Raw genomic sequence first — 20,409 nt, forward strand, 5'->3', positions numbered from 1 at the left:
AAAAAAAAAAAAAAAAAAAAAAAAAAAAAAAAAAAAAAAAAAAAAAAAAAAAAAAAAAAAAAAAAAAAAAAAGTGTGTATCGGTAGAAGAGGGACAATTTGGGAAAATTAAAGTGAATCCAGGAGCTGATAAGTTCTAGCCCTTTATAAATCAACAGATTTTTCTTTTGAAGAAACCATATGAATCCTGTCAGGGTAAAGGGAGATCTGATAAGGATAAGGGATCCTAAGTCAAGGCCTGCAGATGTAGGTTATTGTCTGTGTGTTCCTATTTACTTTGGTATTTTCTGACAAGAAGCTTTATTTTGAATTGATTTAGCTTTATGGAGTCAACCAATTTATTTTTGAAAGGTAATACAGGTTTTGAATCCCTCTGTAATCTTTTTGATAGTATTGAAAGTAGAAACTGAGGAACAAAGTGATTAATACCTCAGTATTAATCTAGTTAAACCTAATAAGCTCTAAGTGTGTCAGTACCTCCATTTCACATCAGCGTGCACTGTCACTGACACCAATAGTATGAAACAGCAGTAGCACGTAATATTGGGGCTTGTTGGAACCTACTGGTTAAAAAAACCCCCAACAAAATACCATGTAAGTTTATCTTAAATTTTGTAACATTGTTACTTCTGGAGAAGAAATGAAGAAAACTTTGCTAACTACTGTAAACAAACTTCACTTCTATGTTTCCACATTGTCCACAATTACAGGAAAGCCTTTTTTCTATCCAAGCCTTCAATTTTTGAATTCATTGTAATTATAGCAGGATGTATAATCTTTTGGTTGGTTGGTAGAGCACTTTCTTGTTGGTTCATTGAACAAGATGACCAAAAAGAATATTTTTTTTTTTTCAGGTAAGTAACTTGATAATGGTGAATTATCAAGTTTTCCACTAAGTATGTTCATATAAATGTATAATGTTTTCATGAAAACTTATGGTAAAGATAGTGTGATCTTATTGTAACCTTTTACAGGCTATATGAACACTTTTCTATCACTAGTGACATGCACGATGTATAACATGTATAACTCCATGATGTTTGAATGCTTTTGCCTCTGTCACATTCTTTGCAAATCAGTTTGTAACTTGCTCATGAGGGCAGATATGTAAACTGACTTTTTGACATTGGTAACTGTTTTCAGTTACGAGCTTCCAAAAGAGTATTTTGGTGATACAACTGTTCTGGTATATTTTCTTGCTTTCTCCTGATGAACTGAAGAGAAGTTTATTTTGTTTCATCACTTGAAATGAACTATTAAAGTGTATTGGTTTTCTGTAATCCAGGCTTATGGAAATGCATTTAGCAGGGAAAACTAGAGATTTGATCTTTAAGAAAATTGTAGTGGCTGTTTTTATGTGCAAGTAATGGTGCTGTGCTAAGACATGCTAGAAAAAGAAAACCTGTTATTTTAAAAAAAATACTATCCAATGTAAGCCATTACGTTTTTTAGTACAGTGCATTTTTTCTAAATTTAGGCAGCAGAATAGAGATAATTTTTGAAGCTAAACTGTTCAATTGTATTAATTGCATGAATTATGTTTCTCTAGGAATTACCATGTAGGAATATTCTGATACTCTGGTAATTTTGTTTGTTTGAGAGAGAGGAACACAGATTTCTGAGGGTTAATTTAATGTCTAACTTCAATAAAATGTTAATATGGTTTGAATTTTGTATTGCAATATCATGTAAAAATATCTATTGAATGTCTAATTTTAAGTGTAAAAACTTACATGTTTATGTCAAGTTTGTAACTTGAGTGTTTTGTTAGTAACGTTTTTATGTGTTTTACACCGCCAGTTTAGTGGTGAACAATTTCATGTACTGTTTGTGTACTGTTCAACACCTGCTGTTGTTGATTATTTTTAACTTTCCCAAACTTAAAATAATTCAGGCAACATGACTTGTGCTAACTACTACTATTAGCATATGAGGGGTTTTCAATATTTCAGTATTTTTTTGTATTTTGGATTTACTTTTTGTATTCATTGTTATTCCTTGGTGAAAAATTTGATATAGATTACATTTCATTCTGTTTACCAAGGAAGGAGACATCAAATTAATATTATGAACACAATCACAGTTTTGCTGTTTAGTAAATTTAGCCTCTGATGATATTCAAATTTAAATAATAGCAGCAGTATTTTAAGGATTTTTTCTCAAAGTTTTCAAATGTGGTTTTTGTTTTTTAAATAGGATATTGATATCCATGTACTTCATTGACCAGATTATAAATTTTAGATTCAGTACTTCATAGAAAACTGATAGCATTAATACAGTGTTAATTGTACATGAAACAATTTAGGGAAGACGAGTTTATTAGAATAGTTTGTATTTTAATATGTATTTTAATTTGTATTTTTTATGAGACAAGAAGGAAAAATGAATTTGACAGAACCACAACATCATCTCATTTAATATTTCACATGGTCCCTATAGAGAGCTATATGTGAAATTTAATAATTGCATACTCACTATATCTACAATAATTATTGCTTTTGATATTTATACCTTTTTGTAATGCTGCTAAATCTACAGTTTTGGAGGTAATTCAAGTAACAGATCATTGCCTTCTTTGAATTTTCCTCACAGGGAAATTCACATACCCAGGTCTTTTATGCTGAATCTGCTGTGAGTTCAGAGTTTTACATTGAAAGTATAGATAAGGTAAAGTTTATCTCCAGAGAATGAGAATTGAGTAGAAATAGGCAACGAAAGTGAGTCAGCAGTGCCTGTTGAGGTAAAAGGCTGCTAAATTACTGAAGTATATTCCCAGTGGCTGGAAAATCCAAAAATTCAAGATTGATTATCTCTCCTTTTATTTAAGGAGCTTGGGAGAGCAAGAAGCTTTTAGGAGTCTGTTCTGTTGGACAGAGAATGGAAAAGGACAGGAGTTTCCACCCCCCTCTACCTCATGTATGAGAGCTGGAATTCATAAGAATGGTATAATAGCCAGAAAGATTCTCTCTTGCTCTATGCTTCTGCCACTTTCTTGTTTTGGGCACTTGTCAGACATCTCTGAATCAGTGGAGTTCACTGTCTTGGAAATCATTATCAACAGAAATGGTCAAGGTCCTGCTGTGTAGTGCTGTGGCTGATAAGTTAAGGATCAAATAAGTGCCCAAACAAGCATGAGGCAGGAAGCAGGAGCAAGGGAGGGATGGAAACAGGGATTGATAAGCAGGGAGTTAGACCATCTTTTTTGAGTCACAATGATAACTTAAGTTGACTCAACTTCTGTGAAACTCTATGTTTAGCAAAAAACCCTGCATGGGCCATGACCCTGTTAGTTTTGATTCTGGATGGGTACAGTAACAATAGATTTAAATAGCTCTACAATACATTTTATACCCTCATGGTGTTGGTGAGTGATCCCGGAGTGGTTAATGTGTTTGAGGCCAGGGCTTCTACTCAGGGGCAGGTCGACAAGCTGGAGGAATGGGGCAATAGGAACCTGGTGGAATTCAGTGAGGTCAAGTGCCGAGTCCTGCAATTAGAATTAGAAGGACCCTGCAGTGGTACACTCTGAGGACTTGAGTGGCTGGGTATCAGTGCTAACGAAAGGGATCTTGCGGTCATGGTGGAGAATAGGCTTAGCATGCCTTTGGTATTGGGCTGTCCCAATAGAAAGGGAGGCACTACAGCTGCAGAAGTGGTTACTCCTTTTTGCTCTGCAGTTGTTAGGCCTCATCTGAAATACTACAAGAAAGGTGTTGACAAACTTGAGTCTAGCAGCAGAGGGTCAGGGGCTGCAGTTCCTAATCAGTGGGTTTCTTCAACTTGGAGAGAGAAAGACTGAAGAGGTTCTCTAAAGTAGCTTCCCATACCTGTGAGGAGGTGCACCCAGGCTAAAGAACTGAAGTACACTGTCATTAAAACACAAGGTTCTCATTAGAAGGAAAGACTTATGCTTGGAAGATTATCTAAGCACTGGTTCAGGTTATCCAGAGAGATTGTTAGAAATCTTGGAGATATTCAAGGTAAGCAACCAAATACAGAGGTTGCAGGAAGAGGTTGCACTAGATGAACTTCTGTGAATCCCTTCTGTGATCACTTCAAAGTTGGCATAGAATAGCTTGCAGTAGGTACGAGACTACACCAGTTTGTGTTTGTAACTTTGGAATTGATCAACAGAGAGGAAACTTTGTACAGACTTGAGGGGAGGGTAAAATAGGCATCAGTTGTTTCTCCTAACAGAAGACTTGACTACCAGACGGATGGAGGAGGAGCACATGCATTAATTTAGTAGTGTGAGAGAATCACTGAAAACTGTAAACAAATATGTTTTGAAATACTCATAAACACATGTTGTGCACTTGAGCTGTATTTCTAATTAAGGTATCTCTTCAAAGGAAACATCATAGGAATTATAAAAATAATTCCTAAACCATGCAGATAGGACCAAGATGGCAATATCTTTTGCAGAGTGTGTACAGTTACTTAGCTGCTCTACTTATTCCCTTAGCTTTCTCCAGGCCTGAAGTGACCAAACAGATATATGTAAGGAAAATTAGAGTATCTTCAGGTGTCACCATTTTTAATGAAGCAAAGAATGCACCTACCTTTTCCTAGGCATGTTTGTAATGTTATATTAATTGAAGTATTGTATTCTTCTTTGGAAATGAACAAGTCATGAAATAAGTGGTTGAGTGCACTTCATAAAGTGATTGATACCTTGTTTAATAATTGGTTAGTGTAAATTATAGAAATGTTAATTCAGCTTTGGAGAGCTTCCTATTATATTAGTCTTTCTATAAGGACTGCTTATTTTTTACTCTACTGACTGTTTATTGAACATTTCAACATGCTATAAACGATCATTACAAGAAGCAGTAAGACACTTATTTTTGGTTCTGGTTTTCAGTGTATGTGAATTGAATGTCTTGGGTCTTTAAATATCAATGTTGGTATATGTAGATAACGCATGTAGAATTTTGAATGTATTTTATGTAAGTAAAGCTAGTGCTAGATTCTTACGTAAAGAGTTTGAATTCTTTGCTCTACATTCTAGGTGTACATAGAAATTACTGTTTTGGATCAATAAAGTGGCAATTCCTTTAGTCTTGTGTTGTAGCGTAGGGGTTGAAAAGGTCAATCTGTGGAATAAAATTGGAGAATTATATAGATTACAGAATTTACAAAGGTGAGTGTGGGAATAATAGTCTCAGCTATAGTAGTGGAGAATGAGTCCTGAAACATTCCATGGGCTACTGTAGAGGAAGGAACTGAACTGGGGAGAGCGACTTGCTGTGATTAGGTTGCATGTATTCAGAAACATAGAACATGATAGAAGAACCTGGCTGTGGATATTGTTATCAGGCACTGATTTTTCAGCAGTCTACATGTTAATATACCTGTTGTCGCTTGGGAAAAGGCTTTGAGATCATCATAGACTGCTGTGTGAAAACTTAACCTCTCTGTACTTGCTATCATGCAAGGAAAAAATAAAAAAGTTGAGAGTGAGTGTTATGGGGGGAAATAATCATGCTATTACATAATTCCATTCTGTACACACAGTTTGAATACTAGTTTTAATTTGGTTCAGTCTTTCTCAGAATAGAAAAGTTGTGAAAATATGTTGGTGCCTAAGAGTGGAAGTGTCCTACAAACTAATTATGCATATAGGTGGAGATCCACCTTGCTCATTTTCTTCTAAATGCTTTGAACCTCATGTGGTGAAGTTCGTTAGGTAGGCTGGAACCCTGGTCACAACTGGCAGCAAAAAAGGAGGTGCAAGAAGAGAATTTGTTAGGCACTAGGAAGTACTTTAGGCAAAGAATAGTCTAGGCAAAGGAGATGTGCTCTGTCTTGAAGTAAATATAGACTATTGTGGCGTGAAGTAAGGAGGAGCTAATTATTTAAACTTAGAGGTGTTGTAAAGCTAACAGGACAGAGAAACCAATGAATCAGATGATTCTGATACATAATATTACAGCAGCCATTGTGTTCAATAAGGATATGTTGAAAATTACAGCTGGAACAGAATGGAAGCAGGATAAGAACATAGATAAGAATTCTGAAAAATCAACTTGTTTGCAGATGAACGAACCAATTTTTTAAAAAGCTGTCAGAAAAAAAAGTTGTATGCTCTGTCTCATTATAGATATATAGTATAGATATGCAAGAGTTTAAACGCTAAAACTAGTGAACTGAAATGTCTAATATGTGATGAAGATCTTGAGGTAAAAAGCATTGGAGAGATGTGGTTGGATAATAGAAAGCAACAGAGAATTGAAGCATTACTTAAAAAATAATACTTTATGATTTCTGGTTGTGTGTATGCACATGAGCAGATCAAACTTGTCTCCTTTTGTGCCTTAGAGAAACTGTGTAGTGACAGTTGACCAACTGTTTCATGAAGTGTTACTTTCTAGAATATACACAAGTAAGAAAAATTTTTGCTTGAGGAATTCAAAAGACAAATTTAGTTAGCTGAGTCCAGAATTGCAGGGTGTTGCTATTTTTGGAATTTGCCTAAATTAATCTCCTTTTTTAACCTGAAAATTTTCTGAAGTACTGTAGGTTGTCCTTCTGTGTTCTCAGAGCTGTAGCCCAGATACTGCACTAGAGCATCGGTCTCCAGAGCAGCCCAGTTCAAGTATTCAAGGTTTATACACTCCGACTAAACAGTGACTGTGTCAGACTTCTCACAAACTGCTAATGCAGCACATTCAATTCCTTTTGTGCTGAAAGAAACTGAATAGTAGTTGGATAAAACGCAGAATACCCTGGGGCTGTAGGGTCTCCAACTGAGAATTCTCTCATACTTAACAAAGAGAATCTTGATCCTAGATTGTTCTTATCTGCCAGTGATTTTTTTTTTATTTATTTACAGCTTCTGGAAAAGGAGTGAAAGTGTTTCTGCCTGTGATCGCACTAGCACATTTGGGGCGTTTTTTTAAAGATGGGTTTGAAACCCCTTTCAGATGTGGAAACTATTGAATTATTGAAACCACTTTTTGCCCTGTGATGCCAAATTATATATTCTGGTGCTTTTTGAGGATATCAGGGAACAAGGCTCAGGTTTTTTTGAAAGGACTGTTTAGGTGTATATTTACCGAAGGAAGACTCTGGACTGTGGATTTGGAAAACTAAGTGATAGATGTAAAAGTTTATTGAAGAAATGCTTGCTAAAATAGCCTTGATGCAGCCAGTAAAGAGACATGTGAATTGTAAAGGCATTAAGAAGAGTAAAATGAGTTAGAAGAGTTGGTATGAATTGTTATAAATTTCCCAGCTGTATGAAGCACTCAAGTGCTTTCTGTACTTTGAACATTGTAACAGGATTCTTAATGTTTCTTGGTAACTTAAAAGGCACACTGGTGGACTGTGGTGTGACAGAGGAGTCGTGTATTGATCTGATAATTCATAGTGATCAATACATAACACAGGCCAATTCAGTTATTGGCCTGTGATAGTAAAAAGCCAAGAGATTTCATAAAACTCTGAAACCTTGGAATTTTTTTGATAAAACCATATACTGTTATGGAGATCTAGCATATAGATAATTTTGCACCCGTGAAGGTAACCTGAAGAATTATGGAACTGTAAACTGCTGATACTCCTTAATGGGTTCTAAATTAACAAAGAAAAAGATCTTGAGTAACGGTATGATTATCAGGATGGACATTTTCATTCACTGAGTAGCTGTGGGCAAAAAAGGTAGCAACGTGATAGGAAGCATAATCACAGTAGTGGAGAGAGCAAGTTCGTGCATGTGTGCATGTGCATAATAAAAGTATACTGTTGGATGTTTATGTGGAATGGCTGCTGGAATTATGATGACTCTGTAATGCATAGTCAAAGTAGTAATGAGAAGCATGGAGAGCCTCTGCTTCCTAACACCCTTCTCCCTTTCTTCTCTTCCCTACCCCTTGAAGAAAGCCTTGTAAATGATAATTTATCTTAGATAAGAAGTGAAGAAAAATGGATTCAAAGTTTATAAAATATAAATGGTAAAAGGGAAAGCATGTTGGAAGATTAAGTTCTTGTCCTATACAGGAGTGTGTTACACCGTGAAATTAAAAGATCAGGAGTGAGTTACAAATACCTGATACATTTTTGGCAGAGTATTTGTAGTGTGTTATTGCTCACCGTAGTAAGTTGAAGCCCAGAATGTGAAGACGGTTTTTAGAAACATAAATGTTGTGGGTACCACAGAATGTAGGGTTTTGATTATTAAAAAAAAAAAAAAAATGTGCAAATAACAACAGTCTAGTAGAGATCAATAAGAGAATAATTTTGAGTAAATCATTCCACAAATGCCTTCAATCAAGTTCTTGTTATCCTACAATGTAATTCCCTCCAGTTCTCATGAAATGGGATAGTGGACTCTATAATAGACAACTGGTATTTTGGTAGTTCTATATCGCTATAACTGTGAACACGTTTACTTTTTAGGCACTAAAGATTTGTGTTCTTACTTTTGGTTTCTGAATAAGAAGTTAGATTCTCTTTTGCTTCATAGTATATAAACTTGCTTTTTAATATTTATTTTTCTTCCTCTTCTAAGGATTATGTACTGAAGGCCTGTACCGTGTTAGTGGGAATAAAACAGATCAAGACAACATTCAAAAGCAATTTGATCAAGGTAATCACAGATTTTATTATTTAAAACCAAAACAGAATTTGAATTCTCTATGGAGTTATCACAATGAAGTATAAAAAGATTGCACTTTCAAACCAACCTTTGTAGCACTGAGTAGTTAATGTTCTGGTAGGTTGTATTGGTATAGTCCAGGTTATTACCAGTGAAGCTCTGAGTAAACACTAAATGGGGATGAAATCTTGTTGCAGCTGGTTTAAGTGCTGTTAAAGTGTTTTGTAGGTGGTATTTTAGTGTTTGAAAGAGTTTAGATGAGGTCCTAGCTTTTCCTTGTGTTAACAGTTCATCAGTCCTGGATGTTAGGGTATTCACTTTGGCTTATCTTTCTTATCCCCCACAAATAGTAATTCTTGATACTTATTTTATTGAAAGGCTTCTTGAATAATATGGATTAACAATTAAGTCTTGATGGTTTCTACCACAGTCTTTATCATTATAAAATATAATGAAATATGATTGATAGGTTAGGCTGTTCACTTTGTGTTTATATTTCAAAATGAAAACATTTGTTAAGAGTTCTTGGATATTAATCATGAAGTTGAGGCTCTGAAAAATAGTAAAATTCCTTGTAGATATTAAGGAAAATAAAAATCCTCTTTTTTTATGCCTGACTTTGCTGTTTGATGACATTTTGGGAAATGGAATTTAAAACCCATTACTGGACAAAATTGATGAATCGGAAACCAGTCAATGACAAAGACAAAAACAGTTAAGTCTTCATGGAGAAACAGATGACCTCATTTTTCTGATCTTCTGCTGTTCTGTTATACTGTCACTGTATTTTTTAACAACCGTTTGGCAAAATGTTAGTTTTCAGTGTTTGAATAAATTCTTGTTTTCATAAAATACTGTAAGGAATGATAGTGGTAGGTTTTACTTACACTGCTGTTTCATTTTTCTTTTGCAGATCATAATATCAGCCTAGAGTCAATGGGAGTAACAGTGAATGCAGTGGCTGGGGCTCTTAAAGCGTTTTTTGCAGATCTGCCAGATCCATTAGTTCCTTACTCTTTGCATCAAGAGTTGTTAGAAACATCAAGTAAGTATAAACAACCTTTTCTTGATTTAATAGTGTTATTTTCATTGCCCTTATTGCTATTTTTACTTCATGGTAGGTTGAAAGTACTATCTACACTGAATATTTTTAAAATGGCTGAGACATGTACACTTTTAAATATTCTTTAAAAGTAATAACTATATGATGAAATAAATGTAATGCTTTTTAAAAAAAATAAGTTTTTTTAAGCTTTTTTTAAAAAAAAGTTATGGCTTAATATTTAATTTAATTGGTAGAAATTTACTTTTTTCCATTTTCTGTTAGTGCTGAAAAGGATGAAATCTCTTGGAGTGGATTTGCAGTTGTTAATGGGGAAAAAAGCCTTGAATCTGTAAAGTCTTACATTCAGAGTAGGCTTTAGAAATCAGACATATCTATGGGATATTATGGTATTTCTCTAATTCTCTTCAGAATTTTTTTGAACTCTTATGAGATATTTAGTTTTGTTTGCCTTACAGACATTTTTCAAACACTTCAGAGTAGATGACTAAATCATTCTCTACTTTTAAATTAGGAGTGTCTCTCTTGTATTGGCAGCAAGCTGTTTCAGAAAAAGTCCACTACACTTTTTTGCAGGGTTCAGCTGTGACATATATTATTCCTAAGTATTTTTTGTTCAAAACATGAAAACACTAATGTAAGCCTAAGGCTTGGGCCTGGACTTGATTAATATATAGACCATTAGAAATTGTATTTTCTGATGATATTTGTAGGTACCTATATGTGTGTGCTGTACTTTTCAGGCATATTGCTTGTTTAATGTAATTAGTTTGGTTTTATTTTTTCTTAAAAGTATAAAAGCTAAATTACACTCAAAACATTAAATAGCTTAGGATTTAAGTGGACTTTAAAATGCCATTAATACTACTTAAAACTTATATTTGGTATATACTGGACTATATTTAGCATTTTTTTCCTATGGAAGTAGGGTAGATGGAGGTTCTTTTTAGCAGTGCAGTCAAGTAATAGAGGTAAACTTGTATTCCTTTTTATTGTATGAATCATCATGGACTAGAAGTATGTTCCGTAGAATGTATGGTTCCACAATCCTTTATGGTATTTTTCACAAGAGTTTTATCAGCAGCATTAGTTGTGGGATTTTTTTAAATGAAACTGTTATTTTATTTGGTATTCCTTTCTTAAATGTTGCTTATTTCCTCTTTGAAGCATGGATTATGTCCCTTAGACCTGCGCAAAATCCCTGTTCTTTAAACAGTATATTTAAAATAGCTGCACCAGCCTTATATGTAATTTTTTTATTATTTGAATACTTGAGAAGCTTAAGATATTCAAAGTTCATGTGAAGGTCTTTCTGTCATAACATTTTGCAAGCAGAGAAAACTCTTAACAAGAAATGACCCTGTCACATTGTTATTCTACAAGCGAACAGTAAGCTAATCAAGTGATTCCTTGCTGTTGAACACAGATAAATAATTCTGCTTAAATTCAGAAAAATATTTTTGTGCTTAGGTAGTTAACATCTATAATGAAAAAGTTACTTTATGCAAATAGGAATTTTATCAAAAATTTTCTAACTTGATATTTCTCTGTGGGTGTCTATACTATTATACTATGAAAAAAACTAAGCAACATTTTATTCAGTATGTCTTTCTAGATGTGTCAGAAAATGTCACTTATTTCTATAGAAATCGTGGATAAGACAGAACGGCTACATGAATTAAAGGAAATTGTGAAGAAATTCCACCCAGTGAACTATGATGTCTTCAGATACATAATAACACATCTAAACAGGTTTAGTATTTTTCTATTTTGTTTAAGTTGTATCAATTGTAAAAAGAATTGTGTTTGCCACAGTGAGTTGACTACTAGAATTGAAAATTTCATGCTGCATTGCTCATTGTTTAGTATAAATGTGGAAAAAGAAGCTAGAGGTTGATTAGTAAAGCCTTGTGTATTTGTTTTTCACATTTTATGGATGTATATCTGGCATCATTGCTGCTGTAAAATTATAAGAACGGTCAGTGTACGTAACATTAAAAAAGCTTGAAAGAATAACTGCACCTAAAATTAACTATGCACCTAATTAAAGCTATTACAGATCCTCCCCTCCAGGAAGCAATAGCAGACTAATCTAGGTTTTAAGCGATTTGAGTCATTTGACCTAAACACCCTTCCCCTGCTCCCAAAACAGGGCTAGCTTAAATCAAAATATAAAATGTAGGGCTCAAAACATGTGCTGAATAAGTAAAATCTAGAATAAAGATATAAGCAACAGTAAATTGGTTACACTTGCTTCTTAAATTTTGTCTCTTGCATGGAAATTTAATGTTTTTATCTTTAAAAATTATTTGCATATTTACTTAAAAAAATAGATGTCTATTACCTCATAATCTGACCTTTAAGTGTACAATATTCAGTCATAAAAAAGAGAGAAAAACACCAGCTTTCTCATGCTTCTTCAGCTAAAATTGAATTATTCTCTGAAATCCACTGAATGAGATTGTTAGCTATATTATTAAAAAAAAAAGCAAAAGCTAAAGTAATTTTTTTTAATGTAAAAATTCATTATCCACTAATCTGTCACTTAAAGATTAGCTTGTGATATTTTTTCTGCATTTTTAAACAGACTCCCAGTTGTTGAGATTATATGGGTCTTTGGAGATTGATTAGTTCAACCCCGTTGCTTTGACGGAGTCAACTAGAACAGGTTGTCCAGGATGGTGTCCAGTTAGGTTTTCAATATCTCCAGGGAGTGAGATTGTGGAGGAGACTCCACAATCTCTTTGGGCAACCCATGCCAGTGCTCAGTCACCCTCACAGTAAAGACGTGTTTTCTTTTGCTCAGAGAGAATTAATTTCCTGTGTGTATTTGTGCCTGTTGCCTTTTGTCCTGTCACTGGACACTGTTCAGAAGAATCTCAATCCATCTTCTTTACACCTTCCTATTGAATGTTTAAAACCTTAATAAAAATAAACCTTATTTAAAAAAAAACTTCCACTGAGCTTTTCCAGGCTAAGCAATCTTAACATTCTCAGCTTTTCCTTGTTTGCGAGATCCTTGCTCTCTTAAATGTTCCTTGTGTCCCATCACTGAGCTCCAGTGTGTCCATGTCTGTTGTGCTGGAGAGCCCAGAGCTGAATCCCAGATGTGGCCTTTACAGTGCTGAATAGAGGGGAAAGATCTCCCCCCTAGACCTGCTGGCAGCACTCCTAGTGCAGCTTAGGATGCTGTTGACCTTCTTTACTACATGGTCACCTTGCTGACTTATGCTCAGTTGGTCCACCAGGAATTTCTGGTGCTTCTCTGCAGTGGTACTTTTCAGCCAGGCAACTTTGTGTGTATAACTATATATGTGTGTCTGTGTGTATTCATGACATTTAATTGTTCTGGAATACTGTCCATGTGTTTGTGTCTTTGTAGGTATTTGTAATGATCTAACTGGGCATGTAATATGGGGTAGAAATAAGAGCTTTTAACTTTCCTATTCAGTCAACAGGGAGAATGTAGGTAATCTCTGTTGCAATTCAGAAGAAGTCTTCCCTTTTCACTAAATGTATGAGAGCTTTTAGAATTTAGATACTTACTTTTACACTTCTTTCTGTCACATATACAATTCACTTAATAAAAGTTGTCCATTTTCCTTTGCAGGGAAATGGATCAATTTTTCCATTGCAGTCTTGTGAAATACATATTCAGTCCTAAAATAGATAAAATCATATCATTGAACAAATATCCGTATTACAGAATTGTAAGATGTGCTTGCATGTATCTGAAGTAAAACTAAACATCTCAGACTTGACACAGTTATTAGAAATGCTTTGTTAATTTTTAATTAGCCTGATAGAAATTTTTGTGGAAGAAGGGCAGTCTCTGAATGGTCAGAAGTCTTCATCTGATCACCTATTTGCATAGCATAGCTAAATGTACAGTGTCAAGTACCTGGATTGCTGCAAGTAAAAGATCTGAACATAATTTAAAAAATTCCTGAATAGGTTCTAATACATGCATAGCTACAAACAAATGAAGCACATTCATCATGGGAACTTTCTGGAGATGTACTGGAGATAAGTGATGTACATTGGCCTTTGCTTTCAAGTCTGGTCCACTCTCTATTAGTGGTGACTGACTTACTTAGCAGGTTGCTAGTAACAAAATAATCTTTTCTTAGTCTTGTCTTATTTGCAGTATCAGGTAGTTGCATTCAATTCGACAAGAAAACTGCTTTTCTTGTTGAAAAGAAAATTGCATATATAGAAAGAGGTACAGCTGGGTACAGGATCTTAAAAGGAACTTGTAGCTAAATTCTTGACAGTCTATATTCATTTTCAGGAAATTAATTTGTGGGAAATTACTGCTGGTGTATAATTAAAAGGGAAATGTTTGTCAAATGAATTGTTCATTATATTAGGTAAAGCAGTCTTCTGCATGATGGAAGAATTCTCATCACAAGCTAATGTTTTCGATGCTTTGTTTTTACATGTCGTTAGAGTAAAAATGTGCTACTGTTGTATAGTTAATAGTGGTTGGTGATTGATATTTTGGTGTATCCACAAGCATAGAACCTAGTTGTTGAAATAAAAAATACAAGTATTATTCACATCATATTTATATGAGAATAACCATGAGAATTCAATAATGAGAATTCAATAATGGCAATAGTGAGATGAATTTTTCATTAGTGTTGTAGACACTTTTCAGAGCATTCCAGCTCTCCAGTTGTGGTTGATTTACTGACTATGCAGAACTGAGCTTTTAAGACTGGAGTTTAACAGGATAATGTTGTATTGACACTGCCTTGTTTTGATACTGGTTGTGGTTTATATTGTTCTTTGATAATGAGTGCCTTTATACATAAGGGCTAATATGCCATAATATGCCTCTGAAGTCAGGAAAAATATAGGTGTATAGCTTTTAAAGTCTGATCATGGAGCAGGTTTACAGCCTGAAGCTTCTGAGACTTTGCAGTGCAAGAAGTAGACAGGCTCAAGAGAAACAGATTCTTCATTTTTCATTTTGGGTGGACTTAGAAAGTGGTAAATGGGCATTTGCTAAGCACTAAGATTCTAAAGTAGTTTGAGAAAGTTTTATAGGAGACAACATACAGGTTGGTAGGTTTTTGTTTACTCTTAGAAAGTATAAAGGTAAAATGAAGCACAGGAGAGAATGCAGTCAATTGGTCTTTTGTTTAATCTAGTTGTGTTCTGTTACTGGGGAAGAGGTGCAATGCCCTTGTTTTTTTCTCTCCTCTAACCATAAGTTCCCACTGCTTCATTTATTGGATCTAATGATTATGTAGATACAGCATGTTAACAGTAATACTAAGCAAAATGTAAGCTTGTGTTTCTGTTTTTGTAAATGTAAGCTTACATTTATTCTTTAATCTGTAAATGAAGTTAAAATATAGTTATTTTTCTTTTATGAATATTACTGTCACTCAGAAATATCCTTTGGACTAAACTTACTCAAAACAGATTGAGAGGCAGTATTTGTGTACCTTCACACTATTTGGAATAAGTAACGCACATGATAAAATGGAAGTCTACCCTTTACAGTTACCATTATACATGTATTGCAAATGCATGTAAATTTTCTTATAGCATTAATTCTAGTGTTTACTATGGTTTTCACAGCTTTTGAATCTATGGACTACAGCCAGCTGTCAGAAATTCTTGTGGACTGCTCTTGTTAATCCTCAAAATTGTAACTGACAAATTTCTGAAGTTTTATTTTCCATCTATTTCTACAGGACAACAGTAGCTTGGTTACCTTTGTGATGTTTACTGTAATATATGAATTGCATGTTCCCAGCTGAGTGCATATCTTAGGTGTTTGTCAGATCTTTTAAGACCTGATTTTTCATGTATCTCTCAGTAATTTCTTCTAGATAAAATTGCGATGTCAGTTTAGAATGAAGAGTACTTTTAGAAAACAAAATGTCGTGGCTCTCTCTGGCCTATTACTGTGAAAAGCCTTTTATTTTTCCTGAGGAGGCATTTACTTGTAGATGATAAATTTGGTAACAAGGTGGTTTGTTGTTCTTTTGAGGTGTTTTTGGTTTTTTTGTAATTGTATTGCAATAATGAATTTAGATCATGAGTGAAGAACCTGTTTCAGTTTGTTTCTTATTGTCCTTCAAAATGCTGGTGGAATGTTGAATTGTTTTCTTGACTAAAAGCTGCTTAAGATTTATATAAGTTAACTGTCCAAATCTGGTAATGTCATGGTTTCTAAATTTTCTTCTGCATAATCACTTAAAAATTCAAAGGCACTTCTTTCAATGGATTGCTGGAAAAAAGCAACAAAAATCTTGAGATTTAGTAATAATGCCTAAAGTTAGGAGAGCTATGAAAATATTTCTAATTGATTGCATACTGGTTTTAATTTACTCTGTGCATGTCATTCTCATTTCAGGGTTAGTCAACAATATAAGACCAACTTTATGACTGCTGATAACTTATCGATTTGTTTCTGGCCTACATTGATGAGACCTGATTTTGAAAACAGAGAGTTTCTTTCTACCACCAAAATCCACCAATCAGTTATAGAGACCTTCATTCAACAATGTCAGTTTTTCTTTTACAACGGGGAGATTGTAGAAGCACCAAACCCAGTGGCGTGTCAGCCACCACCTTCCAACCCAGTGCAGATGGTGGAGCCCATGGTGCCCCTTCAGCTACCGCCGCCCCTGCAGCCTCAGCTGATACAGTCACAGTTACCAGCAGACCCTCTTGGTATCATATAGGCAGAAGATGATTGCAGGCAGCCTGGCGCTGGACAGTAAGGACAAGCTGTAGACATGCATGTTTCAGGATACAGTAATGTACTTCATATTTATGAAAAATAATTCCCATCCAGCTGATTGGACATCTTTTTGTTACATCCCGTACTGTGTTCCTCATTTGTACACACTGCAGATAAAAAACTATGTGATAAGCATGACTGGAGAGGTTTAATTTTTAAAAGCAAAAATAACTATTAAGTACAAAGCTGCTGCTGCATGATACCTTATTGCAATCACTATATCATTCCTGTGACAGTTTGTCACAAGATAATGTGAATAAAATTTTTCTATAGAAATTTAATGATTTAAAAAAACTACATTTATGAAACATTCAATGCTTACAGCCTGCTTTATGGCTGGTTTTTGTTATTTAACATGCTATTTTTGGCAATTTTCTTCACATTCAGGCGTTCTGTGTAAACAACTAAAGCCCAGATATAGTTTATTTTGTAATCTCCTGGCTACTTATGTGATGGTATGCTTAGGGTGGTTAATGGAAGAATGCAAAATGCACTGTTGAGAATTTTACAATCCCTCACCATCCATCTTTACTTATAAGTAAACCTGTGGACAGTTTAAGGGTGGGTGAACTTGCTTATTATTTCTTACAGCACAATACCAAGGACATGCTTGTTGTAAAAGTGAGTTTCAAATATTGTACAAAAATTTTGATGTTGCCTACTTATTTCTTTATGTTCCATTACTGAACTAAACATTTTGTAAAACTGTTAATTCTGTAAACAGCTGCATGTTTAAAAGATCATTGATGGTCTTGTAAACTTAATCTAATATATTTTAGATATTTTAATTTTTCCCACTTGGGAATACATGTAGTGTTTAGAAAATAGCTCATGACATTTTCATATAAGGTTATATAACTTTTCATACATAAACATGACTTTTGTTGTAGTAAAATTCTCTAAACCAAACAATGTTTTAATCTAGGACTTCAATTAATCTATTCTTTAAATCTATTTTTATGTGACCCTCTAAAGATATACAAAAATGCATTGCTAATACATAGCAATAAATACTTTGGGTACTGACAATTAACCTCTTTGGAGTGTGTATATATAAGATCACATAAACTTGTATTCATATTTTTTTCCTGTGGTATGTTGTACTAAAATTTCAAATGACTGATTTTTTTTTCCTCTGTATTTTTAAATTATCTTTTTTTTTTTCATTTATTTTACTTTTATATTGGTACCAATTTTGCTGTAAAAGAATGCTGCTTAATTTAAACAAATCTTTTGGTTAAATATTTTGATAGTGATAAAAAATTTAGAAGGTTACAAATTGTAGCAAAGGGGAGACCATAGATAAACACTACCTGTGAGACTTTTCATAGCAGCTTTTTTTCTTTCATGCTCAAAATGTACCTTTTTAGGTCTGCAAAGAAGGAAGTTGTGGCTCATTCAGCTGCTAGAATGTTTTGTGTAGTTTAAAAAAAAAGCTTTATGATGGTCACTGTTGTAATCTTCACTTATAACAAGATTTAAGATCTTCTTGTATGTATTATAGTAAATAGATGATTTTGAGAATTAAGGCTTTCAAGAGTTTGATTTGCTCCATTTTCCAAAAATAAAAATTGCCTTTCCCACTTATGTCCTAGGTATTGTACTTCTAATTATGACTTTGATTATCATTCTAGATTACTATGATACCATAAACCCGGCTGCTGTTTGAAGTACATGTATATTATAAATTATCTTGATATTGTGTTATATTCTTGCAAGTAATTATCTTTTTTAAGAAAACATAAAAAAGAAAAGTCAACCCTATTCCTATTACAAAGCACACAGGAATTAATAGTACAATAAAGTCTGTCCTGTAAATTGTAGTATTCTTAACTTGTTCTACTTTACCTGTTGTCTGTATAGCTTTTATTTATAGTTTTCAGTCTACTCTTGGCATGTTTAGCGAAGAAAATGAAACTTCAAGAGTTTTATAAACTATTTCTAGGTTGCTAAAGAATTTATTTTTCTACTGTATATGGCATAGACAAAGCATCACCTGTACAGGAAACAAGTCTATTTCTAATAGAAGCAAGCTTAAAAATAAATGCCAGTCATATCCATATTTAAAAGTTCTATCTATAAAATATCTCCAGTCTTTGTAATGTGAATTACATTTTAAACTTTCTATAAATTCCAAGTTGTTTGCCACAATATTTAACTAATCTTTGAATACTAATTTTTAGAATAATTTACATTCCATTTCATGGTGAGCTTTCACGTTCAACTGTTGATCAGCAGTGTTTGCAGTATCATTTCTGGTGTGTGATGTTATGGCTAAATAATTTCATTTGGCCAAATATGAAAGTGTTATTACATTTACTGGATAAACATAAAAAGAGAAATAAGAAAGCATGGCATGTGGCATGTGATTGTCACATGGAAGAGTCCCTGCATATTGTTTGCATTATGCAGGCATTGTATGCAGGAACGTGGATATGTGTGTATGTGTAATATATACACTTTGATTTTGTGTGTGTGTGTTTGTGTGTTTATGCAGACATGCATGCACATACACCCACATAGTAAAGTTTTTAAAAGATAATAGGAAATTATACTGTGGTTATTAAAGATTTATAATAGAGCTTTCTCTGTTATTATTTTTACTAGTGCTATAAAATGAGGAAGCATGTCATTATATACAAACTCCTCATACTTTGTCTCATGTAGTCCCTTCTAGTTTTAATGAAAATCTGAACAATAATAACTATATTTTTTAATGTGAGCATTTTTACAGTAATATCTATCTTGATAAAGATACAAATGCATATTATTTTGATTGAGCCATCTCAATGACACTTTATGGAGTAGTTTCTTTTATATGTTATAATGGTATAGGCATACTGCAGTGTATTGTCTTTCACTGTTTTAGCAATTTTAAAATCCCAGACCTGAGTTACAACAGTGCCATTTTAAGTAGTGCTTAACAGGTTATTTCAAAATTCTTTACCCTTCATGATCGCGTGGAATTTTAACTTATACAGTGTAAATAGATTGCAGATGTCAACTCAAGTGAAAAGAAACTTTGTTGTTGTTGTATGTTTTCTCCCTTATTTGAATCCTGGTTGCTAGGAATTTATAGGTATGTTTATTTTTAGTTGCTGGAGCTTAGCTTCCAATATTTATGACAAATATAGAAAAACTATCAATTGGAGATAAAAAAATGGGCCATAGCTTATGTGCTTCTTTCAGTTTTTTTCAGTACTTGTAATGCTGTTTGTCAACTGCAAAAATTACACACTTTTAAAAAAATTTCAAGTCAAAATTTTGTTCTTTGTTTTAATGTAATCTTTTATTGCTACATCAGCAGGATACTGCAGTGAATTAAATATCAGTGAAGCTTATTCTGTATAAAAGATGCAACGAATAAAAGACTAAGATGCTTACTGTGTATAATGTTCAGTTTAGTTGCCTACTAAATTTTTAAAGGCAAAAGCACTCTTTCACAGACACAGAAATTAAATTCAGCAGTAAATCTTGCTAAACTGAGTGCTGTGTGTTTAAGGCTTTCTCGGGTGGGAGGGTGTTTCACATGGGTCTCCTAAAATTATTTTTTCCTATGGAATATTTAAACCTGAAGTAAAAACTTTGGGCTTCAAGGTCACCTTTAAATTTTCAGAGTTGTACATTATTGGTCATAATTCTTCCAACTATATGGGACAAATCCAGCTTTGATAATAGTACTCGTTTTAGGTCTTGTTCTTGCAACATCTGTGCTTAGTTTGTTTTTTTTCCAGAGCATCTTAAGTCATATGACTGATGCAGAAATAACTGCAAAAGCTTCCTGACAGCCTTCAAATCTGAACACTGTTTAGGTTTTATTATATATCATAACACATTCAGATACTGGAGCACTTTAATCTCAAATAGGATGCATCTTATATATAATTTTCTCAGTACAAATTGTTTAGATTGCTGTATCAAAAAGCAGCTCTTCTAAATCTGACTTAGGTATAATGCCATGATCAGGCTCAAGTTTCTGATGAGT

General features: G+C 33.7%; 1 protein-coding gene across 3 annotated transcripts in view; it reads left to right on the forward strand.

The window, feature by feature from the left end:
• Positions 1-19,817, forward strand: part of ARHGAP5 (Rho GTPase activating protein 5) — a 46,602-nt gene extending 26,785 nt beyond the window's left edge. For 2 of the 3 annotated variants that reach the window (XM_027878779.1, XM_027878780.1), the window contains 4 exons: positions 8,512-8,589; positions 9,512-9,643; positions 11,308-11,413; positions 16,035-19,817. In XM_027878779.1, the coding sequence (XP_027734580.1) occupies positions 8,512-8,589; positions 9,512-9,643; positions 11,308-11,413; positions 16,035-16,365 (647 nt within the window). In that variant the 3' untranslated portion in view covers positions 16,366-19,817. Of the gene's footprint in view, positions 1-8,511; positions 8,590-9,511; positions 9,644-11,307; positions 11,414-16,034 lie in introns of those variants that run through there. The other variant, XM_027878781.1, reaches the window with a different exon arrangement.
• Positions 19,818-20,409: the final 592 nt, after the last annotated feature.

Source organism: Empidonax traillii, unplaced genomic scaffold (assembly GCF_003031625.1).
Source record: "Empidonax traillii isolate 1590-97213 ecotype Southwest subspecies unplaced genomic scaffold, ASM303162v1 scaffold45:size3623477, whole genome shotgun sequence".
In the NCBI taxonomy this organism is placed as follows: Eukaryota; Metazoa; Chordata; class Aves; order Passeriformes; family Tyrannidae; genus Empidonax; species Empidonax traillii.